We start from the raw sequence: 22,616 nt of genomic DNA, 5'->3' as shown, positions 1-22,616 counted from the left end.
GGGGAATTCAGGGCAAACAGAGATAGTCGGCGTTCATAGTCACTGGTAGCTATCGGCCTTAACCCTGCAATTTTAGTTAGAATGGAGCAAAGTATTCAACCTCAGGTCAAGGAATTGGACATGTCTGGGGTATGGGGTGACGAGCTCTGGAAGGGTCAGAGGCATGGCCTCGCTAGGTTCAAAGTCAGGTCTATGTCCATTGCTCTGCTCATCCCAGTGTTAGTAGAGTTTGGGATATGTCTATCTCTCATGGGTGCATGCAAGGTCGGGATGGTAGAGAGTAGGGTATGTGGAAATTCCCCTCACACGGGTCTGGAAGAGCTGAAAGGGGGTTGGGTCTGCGGAGAATTGGGGGGATCCAAATTACCTCAGCGTAGAGAGAGCCAGGGGTTCAGGGAAATCCAGATACACCCTCTGGTGGCAGAGGGGCAAAGGTGGAGAAGCCCTGTTGGATAGTTTATGGGTCAGTCTGATCTTGTGGACGCAAATATCTTGGGTCAAGAACCTCTGTCTGGACGGAACTCATCTCGGGTATCGGTGTTGGGTATGGCTTGAAGCCGAGCAATTAAAGCCAGTTATGGACAATGGGGTCTCGATTCCCACAGCTTGGGCACTCTATATGGGGTCGTTTAGCAAGGGGTTTGATGGGCTATGGGCTTAGTTCCACGGCCGGCTTGAATCCCCTTTCAATTCTTGTTACTATGTTTGGTTGATGAAGTCAATTACTGTTGGCAAGTGTTGTTATAATACTGATGGCCTGGTAATAGTTGGCACGACCAGTTCGTTCAGGCTCTGCGCTGGGCAGAGGAAGGCATTTAAAAACAATGGCACTATAATCCTGTGTTGGCATACAATTACTCGCATTAAGTGGAGTGGGTTCCTTACTCAGTTGGTATTGTTTGAATTTGAAGCAGGTCTACAGTGTGGGCGCAACCTCTGGCAGCGTCGAGCACCCAAACTGCGGCCCTAGGCTGGTGGAAATCTGGGGGTGGGAAAAGAAAAGCAATTGACAGGCAACGAAAACAGAATGGCTCGAGCAAAGGGAACAAAGAAAAATGGCGATGGAAGTCGAGGACGAGGGAGGCAAAGAAAGGCAGCCTCGTCGTCGGGAAGCCAACCCACTCTTTCATTAGGGCGACTGGGACAGGACGAGGATGCAAGCCAGCCTGGCGTATAATTGACAAAGCGGCCCAAGCTTACCATGCCAGCAGCTCCAACTCAGTTAGGCCGCTGATTGCAAAGTGGGAAGAAGAAATCCGACAAACTGTGGAAGACTTTGATTTGAACATGGATGAGTGGCAAGCAGTGACCACGGATCCAGGGCATACTCGTGGAAGAGTAACCCAATACAAGCAGATAGTGCACCCATTCTGGATGGTGAAGAGCATTCTGGCAAAAGCTCTGGAATAGTTTCCTCTTGACATGCATGTAGCCTCTCGAGGGCAATTGGATTTCACCAAAGAACTGCAAAAAATACAATTCCAACTGCAACAACAAACTCCGAATATGAATCAAATGAATTCAATGACTATTGTAGAGAAGTTGGCATTAAGAGGAAGATAATCGTTGCATACACTCCCGAGCAAAATGGGGTTGTTGAAAGGAAGAACCGAATGATCATGGAAGCCACTCGTGCCATGATTCATGATCTAGGCCTACCGAAGTTCTTATGGGGAGAAACTGCAAATACCGTCGTATATGTTCAAAATAGGTGTCCACATCAAGCATTGAATTTCAAGACACCCGAAAAAGTTTTCACGAGTAAGAAACCTGATGTTTCTCATTTTAGAATATGTGGTTGTCCTGTATATTTTCATGTGCCTAAAGAGAAGAGAAACAAGTTGGGAGCTTGCGGGAAGAAATGAACTTTTGTGGGCTACAATGAAAACTCAAAGGCATATAGAATCTATGTGCCTGGTCAATGAGATGTGGAAGTAAGCCATGATGTTACATTCGATGAAGACAGCACTTGGGAAAGCCAGAGATCTCCCCATTCCAGGAAAAGAAAATGATGGTGCTATAGGAAAGCAGGAAGAACCTTCGTTCGATGAGCCCATGCCCGATGTTGAAGGTCCGATGGATCCCATTGATCCACCTCCTAGTGATCCCTCTACCTCAAGGAAAAGATTGTTGTGGCTCAAAGACACTCTCGAAGATGTTAAAAAGCATATTGCTCCAAGAGGGACATTTCATGAAAGTAAGAAGCCCACCAAGTATCAAGGGTACCTTTCTACCATGAGTACCATTGTTCAATCTGAGCCTTGTACGTTTGAAGAAGCCGTGAAACATCAAGTATGGAAGGATGCAATGAATGAGGAGAAAAAATCCATCATGAAGAATGATGTCTGGGATGTGGTTCATAGACCCAAGGACAGATCTATGGTCACCTCTAAATGGCCTTACAAAAGAAAACATGGCGTTGATGGGAGTGCTAAAAAATACAAGGCCAGGTTCGTTGCTCGAGGCTTCTCTTAAAAGGAAGGGGTGTACTATGATGAGATATTTGGACTAGTTGCCCAGTATACCACTATCTGTTCGATTATAGCTCTTGTTGCCTCTCCAGGATGGAGCATACACCAAATCGATGTTAAGACTACTTTCTTGCATGGCTCGCTTAAGGAGGAAGTCTACTTGGAACAACCTGAGGGGTTCGAAGTATAGGATCGAAGGACACACGTATGCAAGTTGAAGAAAGCCCTTTATGGGTTGAAGCAAGCCCCCAAGGCTTGGTATGAGAGGATTGATAGCTATCTTATGAAGCTAGGATTTACAAGGAGCGACGCTGACCCTAACCTATATTTCAAGGTTGAGAATGACAGGCCTCTCATTCTAGTCCTTTATGTGGATGATCTCTTTCTGACAGGTGCAAACCCTCTCATTTATCAATGCAAGAGGGAGTTGGCTTCCGAGTTCGAGATGAAGGACCTAGGACTGATGCACTACTTCCTAGGCCTGGAGGTCTGGCAAAAGCCAAGTGAGATTTTCCTTTCTCAAGGAAAATACATTGTGAAGTTGCTTGAGAGATGTGGGATGGTGGATTGCAAGTCTGTGTCTACTCCGATGGAACTCAACTTCAAGAAGCTATGTGGAAGTGTTGTTGGGCCCGAATTAGCGAACCCTTCCGAATATAGACAACTTGTGGGGGCCCTGATGTTCTTGGTAAACTCTCGTCCTAACATATGCTTCGTTGTGAACACGTTGAGTCAATTTATGGTCGAGCCTCATCACATACATTGGATTGTTGCTAAGAATCTCTTGAGATATCTCCGAGGCACAATCTATTATGGACTGAGATACATTGTCGGGAACTTGAGGTAGCATGGATATACAGATGTTTCCTGGGTTGGCAGTGTGGTGGATCTTAAGAGCGTGTCTGGATGTTGCTTCTCATTGGGATCTGCTTCAATTTCTTGGATGAGCAAGAAGCAGAAATCGGTTGCTTCATGCACCGCAGAGGAAAAATACATTGTAGCTAGTATGGCCTGTTGAGAAGCTGTTTGGTTGAGGAAGCTCTTTAGTGAGCTATTTGAGCACGTGTTGAATACCAGCATGATCTTCTACGACAACCAGAGTGGGATCACCTTTTAGAGAATCTCGTGTTCCACGACCACTCCAAGCACATGATATCAGGTACCACTTTATCTGGGATATGGTACAACGGGGAGCAATAAGGCTCCAACACATCAGGATTGATGAGCAGGTCGCAAATATCCTCATGAAGCCTTTGGGGAAGGTCAAATTCTTAGCCTTCAGAGAGAGACTTGGAGTCGTGGAAAGACCCTCCCATGAGGATCCCGCTTGAGTTGGACAATGGGCTCTAAGAGCTCTTAGGGCTTGGGCTTGGAGCTATGAGCGCCCATAGGGTGAGTGGTTCACCTTCCCCTATGTGGTGCGTTATGTGCAAGGTGAGTGGTTCACCTTCCCTTGTGATACCCCATGGTGATATGTGTGTAGGGTGAATGGTTCACCTTCCCCTACGAGACACGTGTGTAGGGTGAGTGGTTCACCTTCCCCTACGATTGGTTCACCTTCTCCTGTTGATGCCCCAACATACATCCTACCCATGTAGTCCGGGACTCGTGGGAAGTACCTCTCACATGTCCAATGAGTTGGGAAACGTGGATAGGGACCACAGCACTATCGATGGACGCATCGTGTACTACCGTACTCCCTATGTATAGGATGCATGGTGTTTGACAACTTGATCTGGGATCATTTGAGGTTCTACCTCTAGATTGACTTTTGTCAGTGGAGAGTGGTAAGGTCTTGTGACTCACTCTCGATCGATTCTTCTTCATTATTACTTCATGGTTCAGTAGAGCAGAGATGAGATGATAGAGATGGTACATGACGACATGATGATGACAAATGGATTGGCATGTGGAATTCTCTCAAGTTGAGAGGGAGTGCTAAAATTGGAAACTAGGGCCAAATTCAACCTTGGAACAACTCATTTGATGGTGATGATGATTGCATTAGATTCCTCTTTTCGAGAGGTCCAAGATTGATATAAAGATCATCTCATTCGAACAAGCACAAGTGTGATTTTGAATTTATGACCACACATGTGCAAATTGATCAGATCGGCTTCATCATTATGTAGGCTCAAGAAGCCCAATGGATGTGTCTCTTCACGCACAATGAATTGTATAAATACAAGAGACATCACACCTCATTTGGACATTCATCACTCACACATTCTTCTCTCTCTCTTCATCAGATTGGTTCGTATAGTTATTGGGCAGCCTCTCTCTCTCTCACACGTGCGGTTAGGAGGACAAATTTTCTGAGCAGAATTACAGGTCGAATTTCACACTTCAAGGAAAGGTTTGACCAGCATTGACCGATGTGTTTTTTACTGAGTTTGACTTCGGTTTTTAGGTCAAAGATTCAATTTTTCCAGGCCACATTGCTAAGCACAAAAACTGATAATTTTTGGGCTAATTGACCTGCCTTGATTTCAAGGTTGACTGTTGTTTGACCGCAAAAAAATTACAGCAGTTTTCTCTCTCCTTGGACAGAGTTGTTTTGGGCTAAAATTGACCTCCTGACTAGACTGAGTTTGACCAAGGAAGATCGAGCTGCTTTTAGGAAGATTAGCTGCTGATTTGACCAGCGTTGACTTTCTGGTTAGGGCTGAAGTTTGATTGCAGTTGACTGCATAAATTTACAGGGTTGTTTTGACTTTGTATTGGGCAAGTGAATTTGACTTTTGTACTCTCTCTCTCTCTGTTGAAACTTTGATTTAATAATAAGAAGAATTGATCAAAAGGTTTTCCCCACATTGGGGTTTTTCCCTGGCATCCGCCAAATCTGGTGTCCTCTTGTCTTGGCTCATCTTCTGCAGTTTGTTTTATGTTCCATCTGCTTTTACTGTCAATGTGATTATTGTGATTGCTATTAGAAATTGATATTGGGCTGCTAAGGAACATTGAAGTAAATTGTGTTAAGCATAGAACATACCATTGTTAACTAAAATTAACAAGATGTCAAGTCAGCCTACATGTCAAGTCAGCCTTGCCCCAAAGGACATCTATTCGCACCCCTCTAAACTATATAAATAAAAGGATGATGGAGCTCATTTGTACACACACTTGGATGGTTTTGGTCTGAAATATCACAGAGAGGGCAGAGAAGAAGTAGAAATTTGAAATCTGAAATCGAGGATATCTTCTTGTGCTAGAATTTGTGGAAGATCTGTCTCAGTTCATCTCTTGTTGCCGGTCTCTTGCTACTGAATCTGCTGGAAGGAAGAAAGGTTTGACTTGGCATCGAGAGGTGGAAGTTTTTGTGGTTATGGGTCTTGGATATCTCATTTGATTTGATTCTATAAGAAGAGAATTTTCTGGGGTTTTCCCCTTTGGAGGAGGCTTTTGCCCTGGCTTGGAGACTATATCTTGTGTTCTATTGTCTTTTGTGATCTTCACGTTTTATGATAATTGCTTTATAAAGAAAAAAAAACATAATGATAAAAATGCTAACAGTCTCACCAGTAATAATCATGTAATGGAAATCTAAAATAAGATGAAAAACCTCCCTATTTCCAACAAAAAGGACACATCTTGAGCACAAGACACGGTGAGAATTGGATCCCAATGATTGGGTGGAAAAGGACTTCCATTCAAGTGTGTAGGGTTCAAGGAAGGTGCAAGGGGCAGCGAGGCAGCTCCAGATCAGCCAAGCAAGATCAAAGGACAGATCTAGGGTTTGATTGGCTGGATCAGTTCCAGGCTTTTGTTGTATGTATTTTTCTCAGTGGGATTACCCCACGAAGGGAGCCCCTGTAACTTCTAAGTTATTTAAATGGAGGACTGATTTGAAGGGCAGAAATCTGTATGCACGTGATTGTGAGATTGATGTATTTAATTTTGCTTCCGCTAACTATTTTGTTTATGTTAAAACTCTAGCTGTGTTAAAATTCTGTAGATCTGATCTGCTAGGAAGTAATTGACTAGGTGCTAGGGTTAAGGAAAATTAACAATGACTACTGTTTTATTATGGACATTTTAAACATACAGAAGAGACAAATAGAATCTCTTCAAGCTGAGTGTGTTACCCTTTGACAAATGGTCTTGAATAGCCAGAAGTTTCAATTCTGCTGCATCAAATGCCAGACTGTCTATTGGATCAGTTGCAGAGAAAATTAGAGAAAAGGAGACTCTCCAGCAGCAGCAGGATGATGTGGAAATGATGATGGGTATGGATCAGGACCATTAGTCTATACCAGAGAATCAGGAGGAAACCAACAGCAAGCATGCCTTTATCTAGTGCTAGTTTTTAAATGTTTTGCAAATTTGTTTAGCTTAGGGCAACTATTATAGAATTTATACCAGCTATGGGACAAACTCTATGTTTTTGTATTATTATGCTAACTAGCCCAGCTGCAGCAATTTTCTAATGCAAATTAAATCGATTTCTGTTAAAAGAGAAAAATAATGCAATATACTCCTCATAGATTATCAACAGAGCATAGTATGAAATGAAAATCAAAATGGCTAAACCCAACCTGAAGTGACCTTGAATTATAAAGTAGTCAGAAGTTATCCTTGGTCAAAGCTATCTAGATTTTGACTTATATTAAGGCACTGGACATACCTTCACTTATGCACTTTAATGGGCCACTTCACATTCACAGTGAGATTAGGTTAACAAAATTCATGAATCTGCTAATATTTACACACAATATTGGCTTTGAAAATAGGCCATTGAATTCAGTACAGTTTCAATGAATATTAAAGTAGCAGGCTAAGGCTGATCCGCCCGCCTCCAGTCCAATATCAGCTGCATCATAGTCTCTTGTTTGGTTATTTCAGTTACCTTGTTTATTCGCCTTTAAATTCCATATATTATAGACTGTTGATCCTTTATTTTTGGCATGCCAGGTCGTGGTTGATAGTCGAGATAGGATGTGGGGCAATTTTGATACTATTTATGGCATTTATCGCCTTAGCTTGTGCCCATGATAGCTACCCTAGTCAGTATTTTCTAATTAAAAGAAAATGCCCTGTATGTACATACTATGTTTAAAGCAGGATAACTAACCAATGAAATGCACCTTTTCCATCAACGCCTCGCCGGAATCCGATGAGCCAAATCCAGCCCAAAACACACAAGAGTCGGTCGAACAGATGCTGCGTTAATCCACACGCATCAAAAACCCCAGGGCACACCAAATACGCAATCTCAAGGACTGGATTTCACCATTCCAGGAATGCAAAATCGAATTCTACTAGATTCCAAAAGAAAAACACCACAAAGGAACGCGTCAGGACTCAGAGAAAGTGCATTCCATTGGCCCTTATCCTACTTGTTTTTTTAGAGTGAAGAGGAAGCGTTTTCTAAGACAAATGGTAAATTCTGGACCCGGTAAATAATAAAAGTTGTTAATCTTGATAATTCCAGAAAAGAGAGCAAGCTAAGCTTTATTTATTCTGCATCGGTAAAATGCTCTCTAAGCTCGTCTTGTTTAATATTCCAATGGAAAGGAATTTAGTACAATTTATTTGACCTAAGTCCAAATTACCTCCCATCGGTTCTCAATATAAATTCTCAGCATAAGCACTCCATTTGCATATAAATGGACCAAAATTTTAACCATCTTAATATAATTTCTATGCGTGGGAGAATTAAGACCTAGTTAGCTCGCAGAAAAACGTTACAGATTTTCTTTTATTTTAAAATTGCAACTGTAGTGATTAGCCGGCCAGTATTACATTCGAATAATATCCTCGACAAAAAGACAGTAAATTAACATAGACGATTTGCAGTAATTGTATAAGAAATCAAAACGTCATGACCAATCCAATGCTATCGTAAGCGGTTTTCTAAGCAGAGACTCAAATGAGGATATAATTCCATTCTAACTTCTTACATCGAAACCTTCCCCATAAAAAACAGCAATTCCCGGAAATTATAGGGGAAATGGAGAAATTGACCACAAATAATCCAGAAGGAAAAAAAATGGAGAAAACAAGCTGAAACTGGCCAAATGAGGATGTGGCACTGCAGAAACAAACTTTAGCCTCACAATATGTGCGAAACACCTCTTAAATATCAACACATAAATTTTATTAAAAGCCTCAACCAGCAGAGACGGGAAGAGTTTCGAACCTGGGCGGACGGATAACGAAATTCACGAGCTGTTCCATCAATTTGCAGCAGCGAGATGGGCACATAAACTTTGTATGTCGCCGCTGACACCAATCCTCCTTTTTCTTGGCTATATGTTTAATTTCGAAACCACAGAGGCGATGTGAAGGCTTATTTGTCGTTCCTGGTCCCGGTCCCGACGTGAACAGGGCACGTTTCTGCGTGGGGCCTTTACTCTTTATTTCTCCCTCCTAATTTCTTCCGGTGACGAAAAAGGTAAATATACGAATACGATCCTGTCTAACAAATCACGTCTGCAATATGCAAATCGTTGCCGTGTGTTTTCCATAAAAGCATCAAAGCATTGGCCAGTTATAGTTTGCTTCACCTGCTCCTCTTCTTTTCCCATGAAATATTGTACCAATAATATTTTCCATTTAATGATATATCAGAAACACGTGCCTTTAAATTATATCGCATTAACTAAGTCGTATATCACAGCTCACAAATAACAAAAGAAAAGAATTAAATTAGATATTTTTAAAATTATATAATAACAAAAGAAAAAGAAAAGAATTAAATTATATATTTTTAAAATTATATATAGATTTAAAAAAAAAAAATTCTGGTTTAATTTGACAAAAATTTATTAAAATCATAATTTTGCACAATCCAAATGCCTTAAAAAATTTCTGGATAGTAAAAAATCACTTTAAATAATATAAATTAAAATTTCATCTCAATTTTTCCACCAATTCCAACACGAAAGGAGTTTTTAACGCTGAAATATCCACATCAAAATCCTCGACTGTCATAAATGTTGTTGAGATGTATTTTAAAAGGGTAGCGTAGACGATGATACTAGTCTTGAATGCCACTCCACACCGTTACATCCATTGTTGAGGCATCGTGGCACGGAACATACATGACTACACTACGCTATTATACATGACCCACGCCATGTCATCGTCAATGACTGGAAAGGATAACATTTGATGTTTGAACCTTCAAACAAATATAGACATTGACATTCTAATGATCGCTTAAGTATTTTGAGGTAAGTTTTGACTCGAGTATAAGTGATTATATGTAGAATTTTCTCCCTATATAAGGGCCTAGTTGAGATATGTAATAAGTTTCCTACGCGAGATATATGTACTAGAATTTGCATCTGATGTTGCAAAGGAAACGACGTAAGGCATAAAGTGTGGAAGTGTGGAAGAATAACGATAAAGTGTGTATGCCATAAAGTGTGGAAGAATAACGACATGTGAATGGACATTGTTGAAAGTAAGGGTGGATGATAATGATTTACAATTGATATTTTTAGTTATTTGTATTGTGAGTAAGGATATTTTGTAAATAATAGTAGTGTGTAGAAAAATAACTAAATGGACATTGTTGAGAGCAGGGGTGGATGATAATGAGTTACTTTTGAAAGTATTAGTTCTGTATTTTGAATATGGATATTTTGTAAATAATAATAGTGTGTAGAAGAATAGAAACATGTGAATCAAGATTGTTGAAAGCAAGGGTGGATGAAAATGAGTTATAGTTAATGTCATCTCACAGGTTATCTGTTATCCCCATTATCCATTTAATTGTTGTTCATGTGAACATGTTTTTGTATATTATTTTAAGGTTTTTTTTCAAGTATCAGTCTTGAGTCTCCTCAACTTGCCAAACCAATTACTATGAAGAAAATATATTAACAATTTTTCCATTCCTATGACATTTATATTAAAGAGACCTATAATAATATTTCTGGAATTCATATGAAAAATATGTTAAAAAAAAGACAGATAAAAATATTATAAATCACTTCTCAACTTCGCAAACCAATTATTATGAAAAAAATATATTAACAATGTTGTCATTCCTATGATAACTATATTAAAGGGAACTATAATAATATTTCTGCAACTCATATGACAACTATGTTAAAAGAAGGACAAATAAAATATTATAAAGCATAACAAAGAACTTCTAAAAACAAGATTACACCGGGAACATTCCCTGGCATCGTTGTTTCCGAGATAAAAAAAAATATTATGGTGAGGACGTGGTCTGAATTCCACTATTCCATTTCCTAAAAAGCATAAAAAACACATTCAAATCATCCAATGAAACTCTTACTTATAAAGATAAGCCTTTATGGATTAGATTGCACCACAAAAATGTGGAAGAGTAGCCTACGATTGATCACCACAATGAATAGTCTTAATATGCTAGAGGGGCCTGTCATATCTTTTGAATTGGTCTTCAACCATTTCGAAGACAAGCCACACATGTAGACTCAACACAAACCTTTAGCTTACTTATAAAATTGCTTGAAAATGATGCAACTTAAAAGCTGAATTTGTTGGATGTTCACTTTGTAATTGGGGCTGCCTCGGCAAAGACCCCTCCTATCTTTTTCAAACAAATAAAACTTATATCCGTTACAGTTAAAAAGAAAAAACAACAACAACAATGTGCATGCACTATTCAGTACGACATGGATCCTAGCCCTTAGTAACGAATGGAGAAAGGACTACTATGTGACTCCTGGACATTGCCATTTATGCTGTGAATTTTCTTTTCTCAATAGCAGACAATAGTAGCATTTTACTGAAGATATATATATATATATATATATATGTATGTATGCCAAGGAAAAGAAAAAAATAATAAAAATGTTATAAGCTTTATACTGTATGAAAAAAGGATGTCCATACTGTTCAAACATGCAAATGTATTATATAAACATTGTATCAAAATGCACGCCTTATAAACAAAAATGTCCTAACAAATTCTATATGGCTAAGAAATGCTTCCATCTGGAAAATCTTAGGGAAGAAAATCATTTTATTAAGAGGTCTGTCAAATGGAGACAAGAAAATTCCTTTAGAGACTGAAAAATTTCTCCATCCAAACACAAAAAGCAACTGATTTCAGTATAATGTCTTAGGGTCCATTTCATTAAAGCAACTGATTTCAATATAATCTCTTAGGGTCCATTTCATTAAAAATGCATGGATAAGCAATTGCAACAAGAAAACATATTTAAAAAGCACTGCCAGTTATACAAGATCTTGCTTCCACTAGTGCGTGAATATTCAGTGTGTAGGGGAAACTTGCTGATATAGTTGGCACAAGTGAAAACCACCTATAGTCATTCCCAATAAGTATGAAATAGTGTAAACTCAAACTTTCCTTTTCTAAAACAGGTCTTACGAACAAAGAGATACCATGTCCACCAAAAAACAAAATCCAAGCTGCAGAAGAAATCCAGTAACAAAAGCCAACTCTAAAGTCTAGACACAATGATATATGAGAAAGAAAATAATGAAATAGAAGCATTGTCAAATATCCACCATGCGTTTCCCCTGATATCATTTTGGAGAATGATCAGTACAAGTCTCTCCTATTCCAAATATGTAACTTTTTGGTTAAGAATGTAACTTCAAGCACCTGTGATTGTACATTGAAAATTCTAACAGCTATAGCAGAAAAGGCACACATTTTAAATAAGACCTATTAAGAAAAAGAAAAAAGATTTACAGAGTGTTAGAAAGCTACAGTTCAACAATAATCATTAATTATTGGAAGACTGGAAGTAGTCAAACATATTCATATCAAACCAATCCAAGAAGAGCATTGGGGGTTTCCCAACGAGCCTCACATATTTTCCACATCGCATGCAAAGACTCTGGATCTCATGAAGGGGATTGGCTGCCTCTTCATCGGCATTCACTGCCTTAGCTGCATTTCCAACATCAGCAACAACTGTATCCTTCCCCATTGGCATTGTTTTTACTGGCCGCGTGTTCAAAACGACCAACAACAAGATCTGCTTAAAATACAAAACATGTGCCAGCACTTCATGTCAATCCCCAACTATCAGTAATGAAATCCTTTAGACAGAAATAGATATCTGTGCCAATCAAGAGCCATCTAAATTTGTTTATCAAAAGACATAACAACCATGACAGAAGCTTTTTACAAAACAGACAGCATATTTCATATCTTCCACATAAGCAGTCTTGGAAGAACTTTGAATGGCCAACAAATTGAATTCAGGTGACAAGATTGGATGTACTCTACAGAACGCTTCTTATCTAATTTCAGAATATGTTCACAAAATGTTCACTATATCCTTAAGACTTTTTACAAGAGAATCCCTAAGTGACTCAAGGACGGTATGTGTGGAGCTACATAACAGACTTAAGGCACGAGGAAGCAGTTACCATATTTAGGAATCCTAAATATGGCCTATATCTATTACATAACACGAACGCGCGCCTTAAATGAGTAGTTGCAAGGAGTCTAAATGCCTCTGGAACCTTCTCAAACCTGCTATCTTGCTTTCGATTAATCCTCCGGCATATTGATTGTCACTGAATATCTTGCATTGGCTTTTACTTTCCGCTTCTCTCTCCTTTCGTATATTAGCAATTGTCCCAAAAGTACACAGAGAGGCCGATAAGATTATTAAATTGAAATTGTTAAATTTTTCCAGAAGAGTTAATTGATTATCCATGAAAATCCCCAAATCAGTAACAACTTATTTTCCCCTCTTACTTGTTTCAAAATATTAGAGAAAAGGTTCCTCTGCAGGTAACGCGGCACATTAACGTGGCCTGAATTAGGGGCAGAACTGTAAATGGCGAATAACCCCATATCTCTTTTCTGAAACTTTTTCGTCTCTGCTACAGTACAGCAGCCGCGGCAGCGATGACCAGAATAATTGCCATATGCCACTCCACGGATTTGATTTTGCATACATGATTGACTACCAGCCGGTGACGGATCATTCGAGGTAACAGGAATTTGCTGCAACTGAGGTGCCATCTTCAAATTTTTCACATCGAGATTCAACAAAGTCTTTCTCCCTTCACAGTTAGATGGTGGCTCTTCATTTTCATGAATATTTAAACGAGCGAGGGAAAGTGCAAGGTCTCACACGGAGAAGAAAGACATGAAGAGTCTCTGCAGGGAAGAAAGACATGAAGAGCCTCTGCGAAGAGTCTCATCGCCAGCAGAAGAGTCTCATCGCCAGCAGGCCAGGCCTGGCCTTTCATGGCCCATTACCATGGGAAAAAAACCATTTTTATATGAAGAAAACAGATTAAATTAACGGCTGAAAACACTCCAATCATCTAACACACATAATCAATGGCTCAGGATCGCACACATCACATTCTAGGGATGTCTTTCTCAGAGGGAACGCCTTACGGAGTAAATATAATTTTCTATCTAAATCTACTTTATTTTAACCCTAAGTTTAAAAATAATATTACCCATCATCAGGCTAAGACTTTATCTAATGCATTTTGAACTTAAATATAAATATATTACCGCATCCTCACGGTAATACTTTATCTAACGCAACCAGACACTGCATCCTCACGGTAATACTTTATCTAATGCAACCACACAATCGGACATTAGCGCAACCATACAGTACGATTTAGACGTTTGTAATCCAACTTTATTTTAACCCTAAGTTTAAAAATAATATTACCCATCCTCAAAGTAAGACATACGTCATCCTCACGGTAAAACTTTATCTAATGCATCCAGACAATAGGACTTACATTTAAAGCAACCATAGAACACGATTCAGACCTACATGTAATCCAAATTCTGGGGATTGCGAACTAACCAGTTTTGTTTTCCAACTACTTGTGCTTTTCTATTACAAGAATTTGTGCTTTTTTATTACAAGAATTAAGCTATCACATGATTTGTGTGAACTTACCAGTTTTTCTTATCAAGAAATTTAGTTTACCAACAATTAAGCTATGAGAATTTCTGTAATGAGCAATTTCGGTTACCAACATTTTTATGATTTCGCGTGGCACAGAGGATTAGAGATTGTGTACATACCTAACCAAGATTGCAGTGAATGCCTTTAAGAACTCCACAGACTTTAAGGTAGTACGAAGAAGCGATCTCGTAGAACTGGTCGCCCTCTTCCACAGACATTAATGATTAAAGTAGTACTAAGAAGCCATCTCGTAAAACTGGTTTCCCTTTGCAATATTATCTTCACTGTAAAATTCGCATGCAATAGCGTATCACAGTGAATTTTTATTTCGTTTTTGAAAGAAACCCTGAATCAATATACAAGAAAACCCAAGAATTTTCTCATAAGCTACCAATTGAAAATGAATATGAGAAGTGACTCTTACTAAGAGGTGGAATTGGCGCATAAACGAGAGACACCTAAATATTTAAAAGGGGCTTCCTCAGCTGCCTCTCAACTCCTCTGTAGGGAGGATCAATCACCAAAACCATCTCAATATTACGGTCTAATTGCACAAAATTTTGTGTTCATTAAAAACAAAACCTAACGGAATTATAAAAAAAAAAAATCAAGCAAGAATGAAAAATACCAAGCCAAAAAGGATGGATCCGACCATGCTCTGACACAAGAAGGCCAGAGAAGTGTCTCTCCGTTTAGGAAGCCCATAAAATATTGCACTAAACACTCTTCACGATGAGATAAAGAGAATAGACTCGATTGTTGATCTCTGGACATCCCTGCATGCTTCTAGCAGACCATACAACAACTGCATTAAGAAATCCCTAAATTAGAAAAGATTGCCCGTACCACAGCAATGCAATATAGATATCATATATTAATTTTATGATTGCATGTCATGTGCCTATAATGAATGAATGTGGATGTGCTGTCAGAATGTACCAGCCGAATGGACAGCAATTAGAAAAACGCTCGTCAAAAAGAGATACCTCTTTGATTAATCATAAATCACATCAACTACATGCTTTATTCTTGAACATGTCCCTGCAACCCAGCTACCATTTCAACTCAACTCGAGTGAAAATAGCAAATGAGAACATGTATTCTTTAGCTGGTCATTGCAATAGAGAAATAGCATGTCAAACATATAAATACAAGAACAAAATAGTTGCTCTGCTACCCAGGATGGAAATTGATGGGCAATTTTTTCTTCACAGAGTGGTTTGTCCGTCCGTAAGATAGAGTCAAAAAAAATTCCCCGCCTGTCTAAGAGAAACCATCAAATTTGCTAAATTAAATTTTTTCCATGCCGGTCAATATTATGTGTTAAAATGATTGAAACAAAAATTAGCATAAAAGAAACAATGAAATATGATAAATTTTGATAACTGCTACAGATTTGAAATTCCTACCGATTAGAGAAATGAATATCATGGTTTCATCTTTACCTATTTATCATCCCGCCCGAAGGTCTTCATCAATTAGAAGGCTTGGAGCAAGTACATGGCATTTCTACGCCACTGATGCATAAAAGGTTCCATTCCCTATCACCATCAATCCCCTTTGTTTTTCCCCTCGGTTAGCAATCAAAATGCGCGCTTAGCGGCCTATATGAGTAGTAGCGTTTTGGAAGCCTAGTTTGAAAAGGTACTACCCCACACTGCATCTGGCTGGCGGTAAATTTAGACAACTAGCTGGGAGAATTCCTTCCTTCTTAATCGACTACTTCATGTTCACGCAGGTGCAACGCTTCGAAATCACAGAGAACCAATGAGACGCAGACTATAGTGGAAATATCTGCTGCTGCGGAGTCCAATAAGGACTTCATAAGGTTAGGCCGGTGAAAAGCTATACCACCTTGGTAAAATCGGTGTCTGCGCCTGTCTTTTTGAGGAATTTAATGGATTTATCCACCTTCTGTGGACAGAACCTCCATCTTTTCGAGATAACAAGAATTTGCTGCAACTGAGGTGCCATCTTCAAATTTTTCACATCGAGATTCAACAAGGTCTTTCTCCCTTCACATTTAGATGGTGGCTCTTCATTTTCATGAATATTTAAACGAGCGAGGGCAAGTGCAAGGTCTCACACGGAGAAGAAAGACATGAAGAGTCTCTGCAGGGAAGAAAGACATGAAGAGTCTTTGCGAAGAGTCCATCGCCAGCAAGCAGTTTCTGTGAAGAGAAGAGTCTCATCGCCAGCAGGCCAGGCCTGGCCTTTCATGGCCCATTACCATGGGAAAAAAACCATTTTTATATTAAAAAAACAGATTAAATTAACGGCTGAAAACACTCCAATCATCTAACACACATAATCAATGGCTCAAGATCGCACACGTCACATTCTAGGGATGTCTTTCTCAGAGGGAACGCCTTACGGCGTAAATATCCTTAGCGTCCGAAGTATGGCATTGACTTTCCTAGTTGAGATATAAGTAATATTCTTAGCGTCCAAAGGAATTCCTTTTTTTAAGGATCTTACATAAGACTAAAAAGATGAAAGTTAACTAAAGTTTAATGAAAAAATGTTTATGAAAGTACTTGAAGTTGAGGTTTTGGGTATTTTTTTCAGTGGCACAATGTTTATAAAAGCATTGGATATTTATTTGAATGGTAAGATGTTTATGGAAGCATTCACAATAATTTGTTGGTCATAATTATGATTTTTCAATGTGTTATTCAGATTAAGTGCATTATTTATTCAAAGATTTTTACTATTTTAGCATGTATAAATGGTGAAACGTTATGCCGTGTCTTAGGGTTCTTTTATTATATATGTTCTCCAAATTCATAGACATGTATAGAATTCTCAATTCTTATTACATTTTTTCATGGAAATTCACAGCTCAACATTGATGCATTTTTTTCCTACTATTTAGGATTGTTTTGATATATGTGGTCCCTTTAAGAATAGAGTGGCCTTCTTGGACTTTCCTCAAAATGCTAGCCATGAAGATAAATATGATCTAATACCTTGAATACCAAATACTACCCCAGGAAAACTTGTTGTAGGGTAAGTATCCAAAGGATCATTTGTATCTCAAGGATCCAAGGTCAATGAATGGTAAAGAGTAGGAGGCACCTAAAGGGTTTACATGCACAATCTGTTGGAAATAATACTAAGGGGGGGTGAATCAATATTATCTAGTCAACAATTTTTCATTTCATAATCAGATTTGCATGCGCTACTTCAGTTAGTGAAAACTGCGTTTATACGCAACTGCAGCTAAGGAAACTCGTGTATAACTTGCAGACTTATAATTTAATTTATTCTTCAGATGTTGATCATTAATCTGTGTGTCATAACCATATAAACAGTAACCAGGAATAGTAAAAACAGAATAAACAGTCACACACAAGAACACAAGATATAAGGTGGAAACCCAATGTCGGTGAAAACCACCTGCTGCAATTCGTTTATATCTTCTTTTAATAAGAAACTTCCTTTTACAATATTTATGTACTTGTGCAGTCTTATACCAGTACGCAAGCTTCTACCTACAGAAGGCTACAACCTTCTCTCGTTCTCCAGCTTCTCCTAGAAGGGAGCTACAACCCCCTTAGCTCTTGTACTAGCTGATGTACTAGTACGTAGGTGCTGACCTACAAAAGGCTACAACCTTCTCTTTTCTTCCAGGGACCACGTTTCATAAATTTTCAGACTGGATCCATCAATAACAATAATCAAACATCACATACATCTACATCAACCAAACTCCTTTGCTTCAACCAAAACTGAATCAAACAATTACTTCTTTGAATGTTGTAACCAGAATACATTGACGTAACCAGAAACCAATCCTGAACCCAAACACTACAGCAATAAACAGAAGTAGCTAAAACATATTTCATGAGACGTACGCTACTTCAATATGTAGAACCTGTGTGCATACGTTGTTGTATTAAGGCCAACCTGCGTATATGCTATTTTAAATTACCGAACCAGCGTGTATACGCGCCTTTGCTTTGTTGAACCTACGTACAGATCTATAAAAGATAATCTTACCCCTTTCAGTTATTCAAACATTGGTTTTTTTTTTTTTTTTTCCGTGGAAAATAGAGTGTGCAATTTCTATTAAAAAGTTGTTAATAGTAATTACATGTTGTAGATGCCAAGGCATATGCTGTAGGGTGGCAGAAGCCACGTTACAAAGTAGAAACTGGATATAGGAATCCAAAAGTGTCAAGTAATTACATGAGCTGTGTTCATCAGTACATAGTCCCCAAAATTTCAAAAAATAATGTCTCAAGTCCCATATAGGAATATAACATCTATATGTCTATACATTATATAACCGAATATAGATACTGCTATACAAAAAAGAAGCTCCCAAGTAGCCACTGTAGAGAACTAGAGGGGGGGAGAACCCCCAATCCGAAGGCCGTCGATGTAGGGACGATGATAGAACCTGTGTATCCCAGCTGGTGAATGCTCGTCAACCTGCCAATCACCTATAGGGCGATCCGCCGCCTCTTTCGAAAGCTGGTCAGCAATCGCATTTCTTTCCCTGTAGATATGAGAAACAATGATCTGGTCAAAATGTGTTTTTAGAAAAACAATTTCTTCCAAGATATGTTCCAAAGTATATGCATGACAGGTAGTATTATTATTTATCCAATCAATCACAATCTTTGAGTCCCCAAAAATTTGAATTTGTCTGCAATGTTTAGTGAGGGCAAAATAGAGAAGGTGTCTCAAAGTGATAAGCTCCGCAAAATTATTCGATCCCGGCCCCAGGCACAGTCTCAGGTGAAAATAATGTGTCTCAGATAGATAAAAAACAATCCCTCCACCACATCCTTGTGGCGGAGCAGCCCCGTCAAAATATGCCCAAGGCATATCCTTATTAATATTTTCAGACTGAATGAGTCTAGGTCGGGTGGGAGTGCACTCAAAGGGGATTTCATTATAAGCGGCACAGATGGATGCCGAGAGGAGCTGATAGTCGACTCTACGGTTCTCAAAGATGTAGACGTTCCTGCTCTGCCAAATGAAACTTGTAACCACAGCTGGGAGATTTTGAGCTTTTTCTGTGGCATACGCAGCCCACCATATTGCCCACGCAGACGGTATGTCCACGCCCTGCCAAATCATTCTGACATTCAGAGTCTGTGTGACCTGTTGCCAAATTCCTTTAGATGCCTCACAGTGTAGAAAGAGATGGTTCGAGGATTCCTCATTGGATTGGCAAAGTACGCACCAGGATGGACCTGCAATGGCCCGCTTCTTGAGGGCATCCCCTGTAGGCAATTTGTTTGCAAGTATGTTCCATAGGAGAAGCCTATACCTGGGCTGCGCCTGCAGCATCCACACTACTTTCCACCAGCCAAGCAAGTTTTCAGGTTTTTTGGTTTCCATAAGTTTGATATATCCCAGCTTAGGTGAGTATATCCCAGATTTAGCAGGGGCCCATATAAGCTGATCATCCTCATCCCGAAGTTTGATGTGAGTTTCAATAAGTGCACGAATATATCCTTGCCACTGTTCTGTCCATGCCTCCGGGATCAGACCATGCCCGTCATTATTCCAAGCTTGGGAGAATATGGTGGAGCGTTCCCGATCTCCAATCTGAGCTAAGAATTTGATGCCTCTGAGATTTAGGTGTTGAATCAGTTCTCTGGGCAATATGTGTGCATTCCCCGAACCAGGCCAAGGGTCGAGTCCAATACGAACCTGTGCCCCATTTCCCACCCTCCAGAGTAGATTATCTCTAATAAGGGGCATCGCTTTGAGAGTGGCACGCCAGATCGCTGAAATACCCTGTAGATTCCAAGAAGGTCTGCGGAGCCACTCCGTGAAGCAGGAGGGCCAAAAGTATTTGTGGTGAATAACTTTAGCCCAAAGACTGTCCATCTTGGTGAGAGACCAGCCCTGCTTGGCCGTGAGGGCAAGTGCAAATTCCTGTAGGGATTTTAATCCCCAACCTCCCCATTGCTTTGGTAGTGCAACAGTGTTCCATTTGGTCCAGGCAAATACCCTTCCTTTTTTGTTTCCATTCCAAAGAAAGCGAGTGCAAATTTGTTGAATCCTGTTCATAATGCCTTTAGGGATCCAGGTCAGAGACATCCAATAAACAGGAGTGGCCTCAAGAACTGTCTTGATCAGTAGGAGTCTGCCAGCTTTAGACAATAGACGGTGTTGCCAACCCATAATCCTTCTTTCAATTTTGTTAATAAGCCACAACCAGTGAGTATTTTTATACCCATCCGGCTTCAATCTAAATCCCAAATATTTAAAGCCGTCTATCATCTGGCATTCTAAGAATGGGAAGAATTGACCAGCAAGTAGGGCTTCCTGCTGTGAGCAGTTCATCATGGACCTGGTGGACTTCTGTTCGTTTATTTCCATGCCCGTGGCTTTACAAAAAAGGAGTAGGATGTCATTGAGGGTAGTGCTGTCCCTGATACTGCCATTCAGGAAGATTAATATGTCATCCACAAATAATAGGTGGGTGAGAATAAACTGCTCCGAGATTTTGAGGCCACTTATGTCTCCTGTCCTTCTAGCTTCCGCAATGAGCCTGCTTAAACCTTCCATTACAATGAGGAAAAGTAATGGGGATAGTGGACATCCTTGTCTGATCCCTCTGGAGATATGAAAGCGTTCCGAGGCCGCACCATTGATAAGAATAGCAAAGGATACCGAAGTAACACAGCCCATGATCCAATTAATAAGGATATGAGGGAACCCTAAGTGTGTAAGAATCATCTTCAAATAAAGCCAATTAACTTTGTCAAAGGCCTTGGCAAGGTCAATTTTTAATGAGATGCCCTTCAGGTTCTTATGCTTGATAGAATGTAAGGCTTCTTGGGCGGTGCCAATAGCCTCATGAATATGTCGGTTCCTGAGGAAGGCAAATTGTTCAGCAGATATATGAGTGGATAGGATTGGCTTGATGCGATTGGCGATGATTTTGGCTATAATTTTATAGAGACAATTGCAGAGGGAAATAGGCCGGAAGTCATTGTAGGATGAAGGCTCGTCAGATTTGGGGATCAAGGCTATGAAGGTCTGGTTCATGGGTGGGTGAATATGACCCGAGATTCTGCTTTCCTCCACCACTGCCAAAAGGTCGACCTTCATCATCTCATAGAAAGCCAGGTAGAATTCCACAGGCCATCCGTCTGGTCCTGGGCTCTTGTCCTTTTTAAACCACTTAAGCGTGCTTTCAAGCTCTTGTTCGCTGACCGGAAGGCATAGATCCTCGGAGTCCTCCTGCGAAACAAACCTTGGAAAATTGCCAGCAAGTCTGATGATCTCTGGGAGGTTTACTGAATTTGGGGCTGAATAGAGACTTTTGAAGTGTGCGATCCCCAGTCTGGCCAATTGTTGATGGGTGGTTGCCCAACCATCAGGCTCCATAGGAAGCTGCCATATAGTGTTGGCAGCCTTCCTGCCATTGGCAATATTATGAAAAAATTTGGTGTTGTTGTCCCCTGCTTTAAGCCAAATGGCACGACTCTTTAAACGCCAGAGTTCTTCTCTTTCCTTAAGGATCTTCGATTTTTCCTCAATCAGATGACAGAGTTCAGCTTTCGTACCATCCGATTGATAACCTATTCCCCTTTCGTCAGTCAATTGACCAATTCTATCTTCCATATCCTTCAGGTTCTGTTCCTCTCTGTTTCGCTTCAGTCGAGCCCAGGTTTCAGACAATTTATTGAGCTTCTTTAGCCTGTCACAGAAATCCGAAGCTTTCCTCCCTTCCCTCAACTGTGGCTGAGTGGTCCAGAAATCCGTGACCAGCTTGTTGTAATCTGGGTCTTGTAGGTGGCCAGCAAAAAATTTGTAGGGGGATCGCGGTTTTGGAGTGTTACCACTAATTTGTAGAAGGATGGGATGATGGTCGGACAAGCCCCCGTTGCTGACCCACTGTCTGTATAATGGGAATTTCTGTATCAGCGACTCATGCATCATGTACCTGTCCAGCCTCCTTCCTAAAGCTGCCTCTCCAGTACGCTGGTTGTGCCAAGTAGGTAGTTTTTTATTCATGGGAATGTCCACTAGCAGCTGGCCATCGAGGAGTATAGACATTTGATCCGCTATAGGATCCCCTTGAGATGATGATCCCCAAGTCTCCCCAGCACCCAAAGAGAAATTGAAATCACCCCCAATAATAGTGTTCTGTGTAATATGTCCTTCTGAGAGAAAGTTTTGCCAAAATTCAAGCCTGTTCTGATTGGGTCCATAGATGTTGAGAATTCTGATGGGTATGCCCAATTCACCCATAGTGATGTCCATGCCAAGGAATCCTCTTCCACCCCAAACCGAGAGAGGT

General features: G+C 40.0%; 1 protein-coding gene across 4 annotated transcripts in view; it reads right to left on the bottom strand.

The window, feature by feature from the left end:
- Positions 1-8,937, bottom strand: part of LOC149230853 (uncharacterized) — a 404,135-nt gene extending 395,198 nt beyond the window's left edge. The window contains exons 1-2 of one of the 4 annotated variants that reach the window (XM_089379081.1): positions 8,611-8,932; positions 7,543-7,726 (exon numbers count right to left, since the gene is read on the bottom strand). Coding sequence is in view for 2 of the 4 variants with exons in the window: in XM_089379080.1 (XP_089235206.1) it covers positions 8,611-8,675 (65 nt within the window). In the remaining 2 variants the exon portion in view is untranslated. Of the gene's footprint in view, positions 1-7,542; positions 7,727-8,610 lie in introns of all 4 variants that reach the window. The other 3 variants (XM_089379082.1, XM_089379080.1, XM_089379079.1) reach the window with 3 other exon arrangements.
- Positions 8,938-22,616: the final 13,679 nt, after the last annotated feature.

The sequence above is a fragment of the Pinus tabuliformis genome, chromosome J (genome assembly GCF_031772625.1).
Source record: "Pinus tabuliformis cultivar Carrire ecotype Pingquan chromosome J, CPIR1, whole genome shotgun sequence".
NCBI lineage: Eukaryota > Viridiplantae > Streptophyta > Pinopsida > Pinales > Pinaceae > Pinus > Pinus tabuliformis.
Note: the sequence above shows the minus strand (reverse complement) of the source record. Positions and strands in the feature narration are given on the sequence as shown.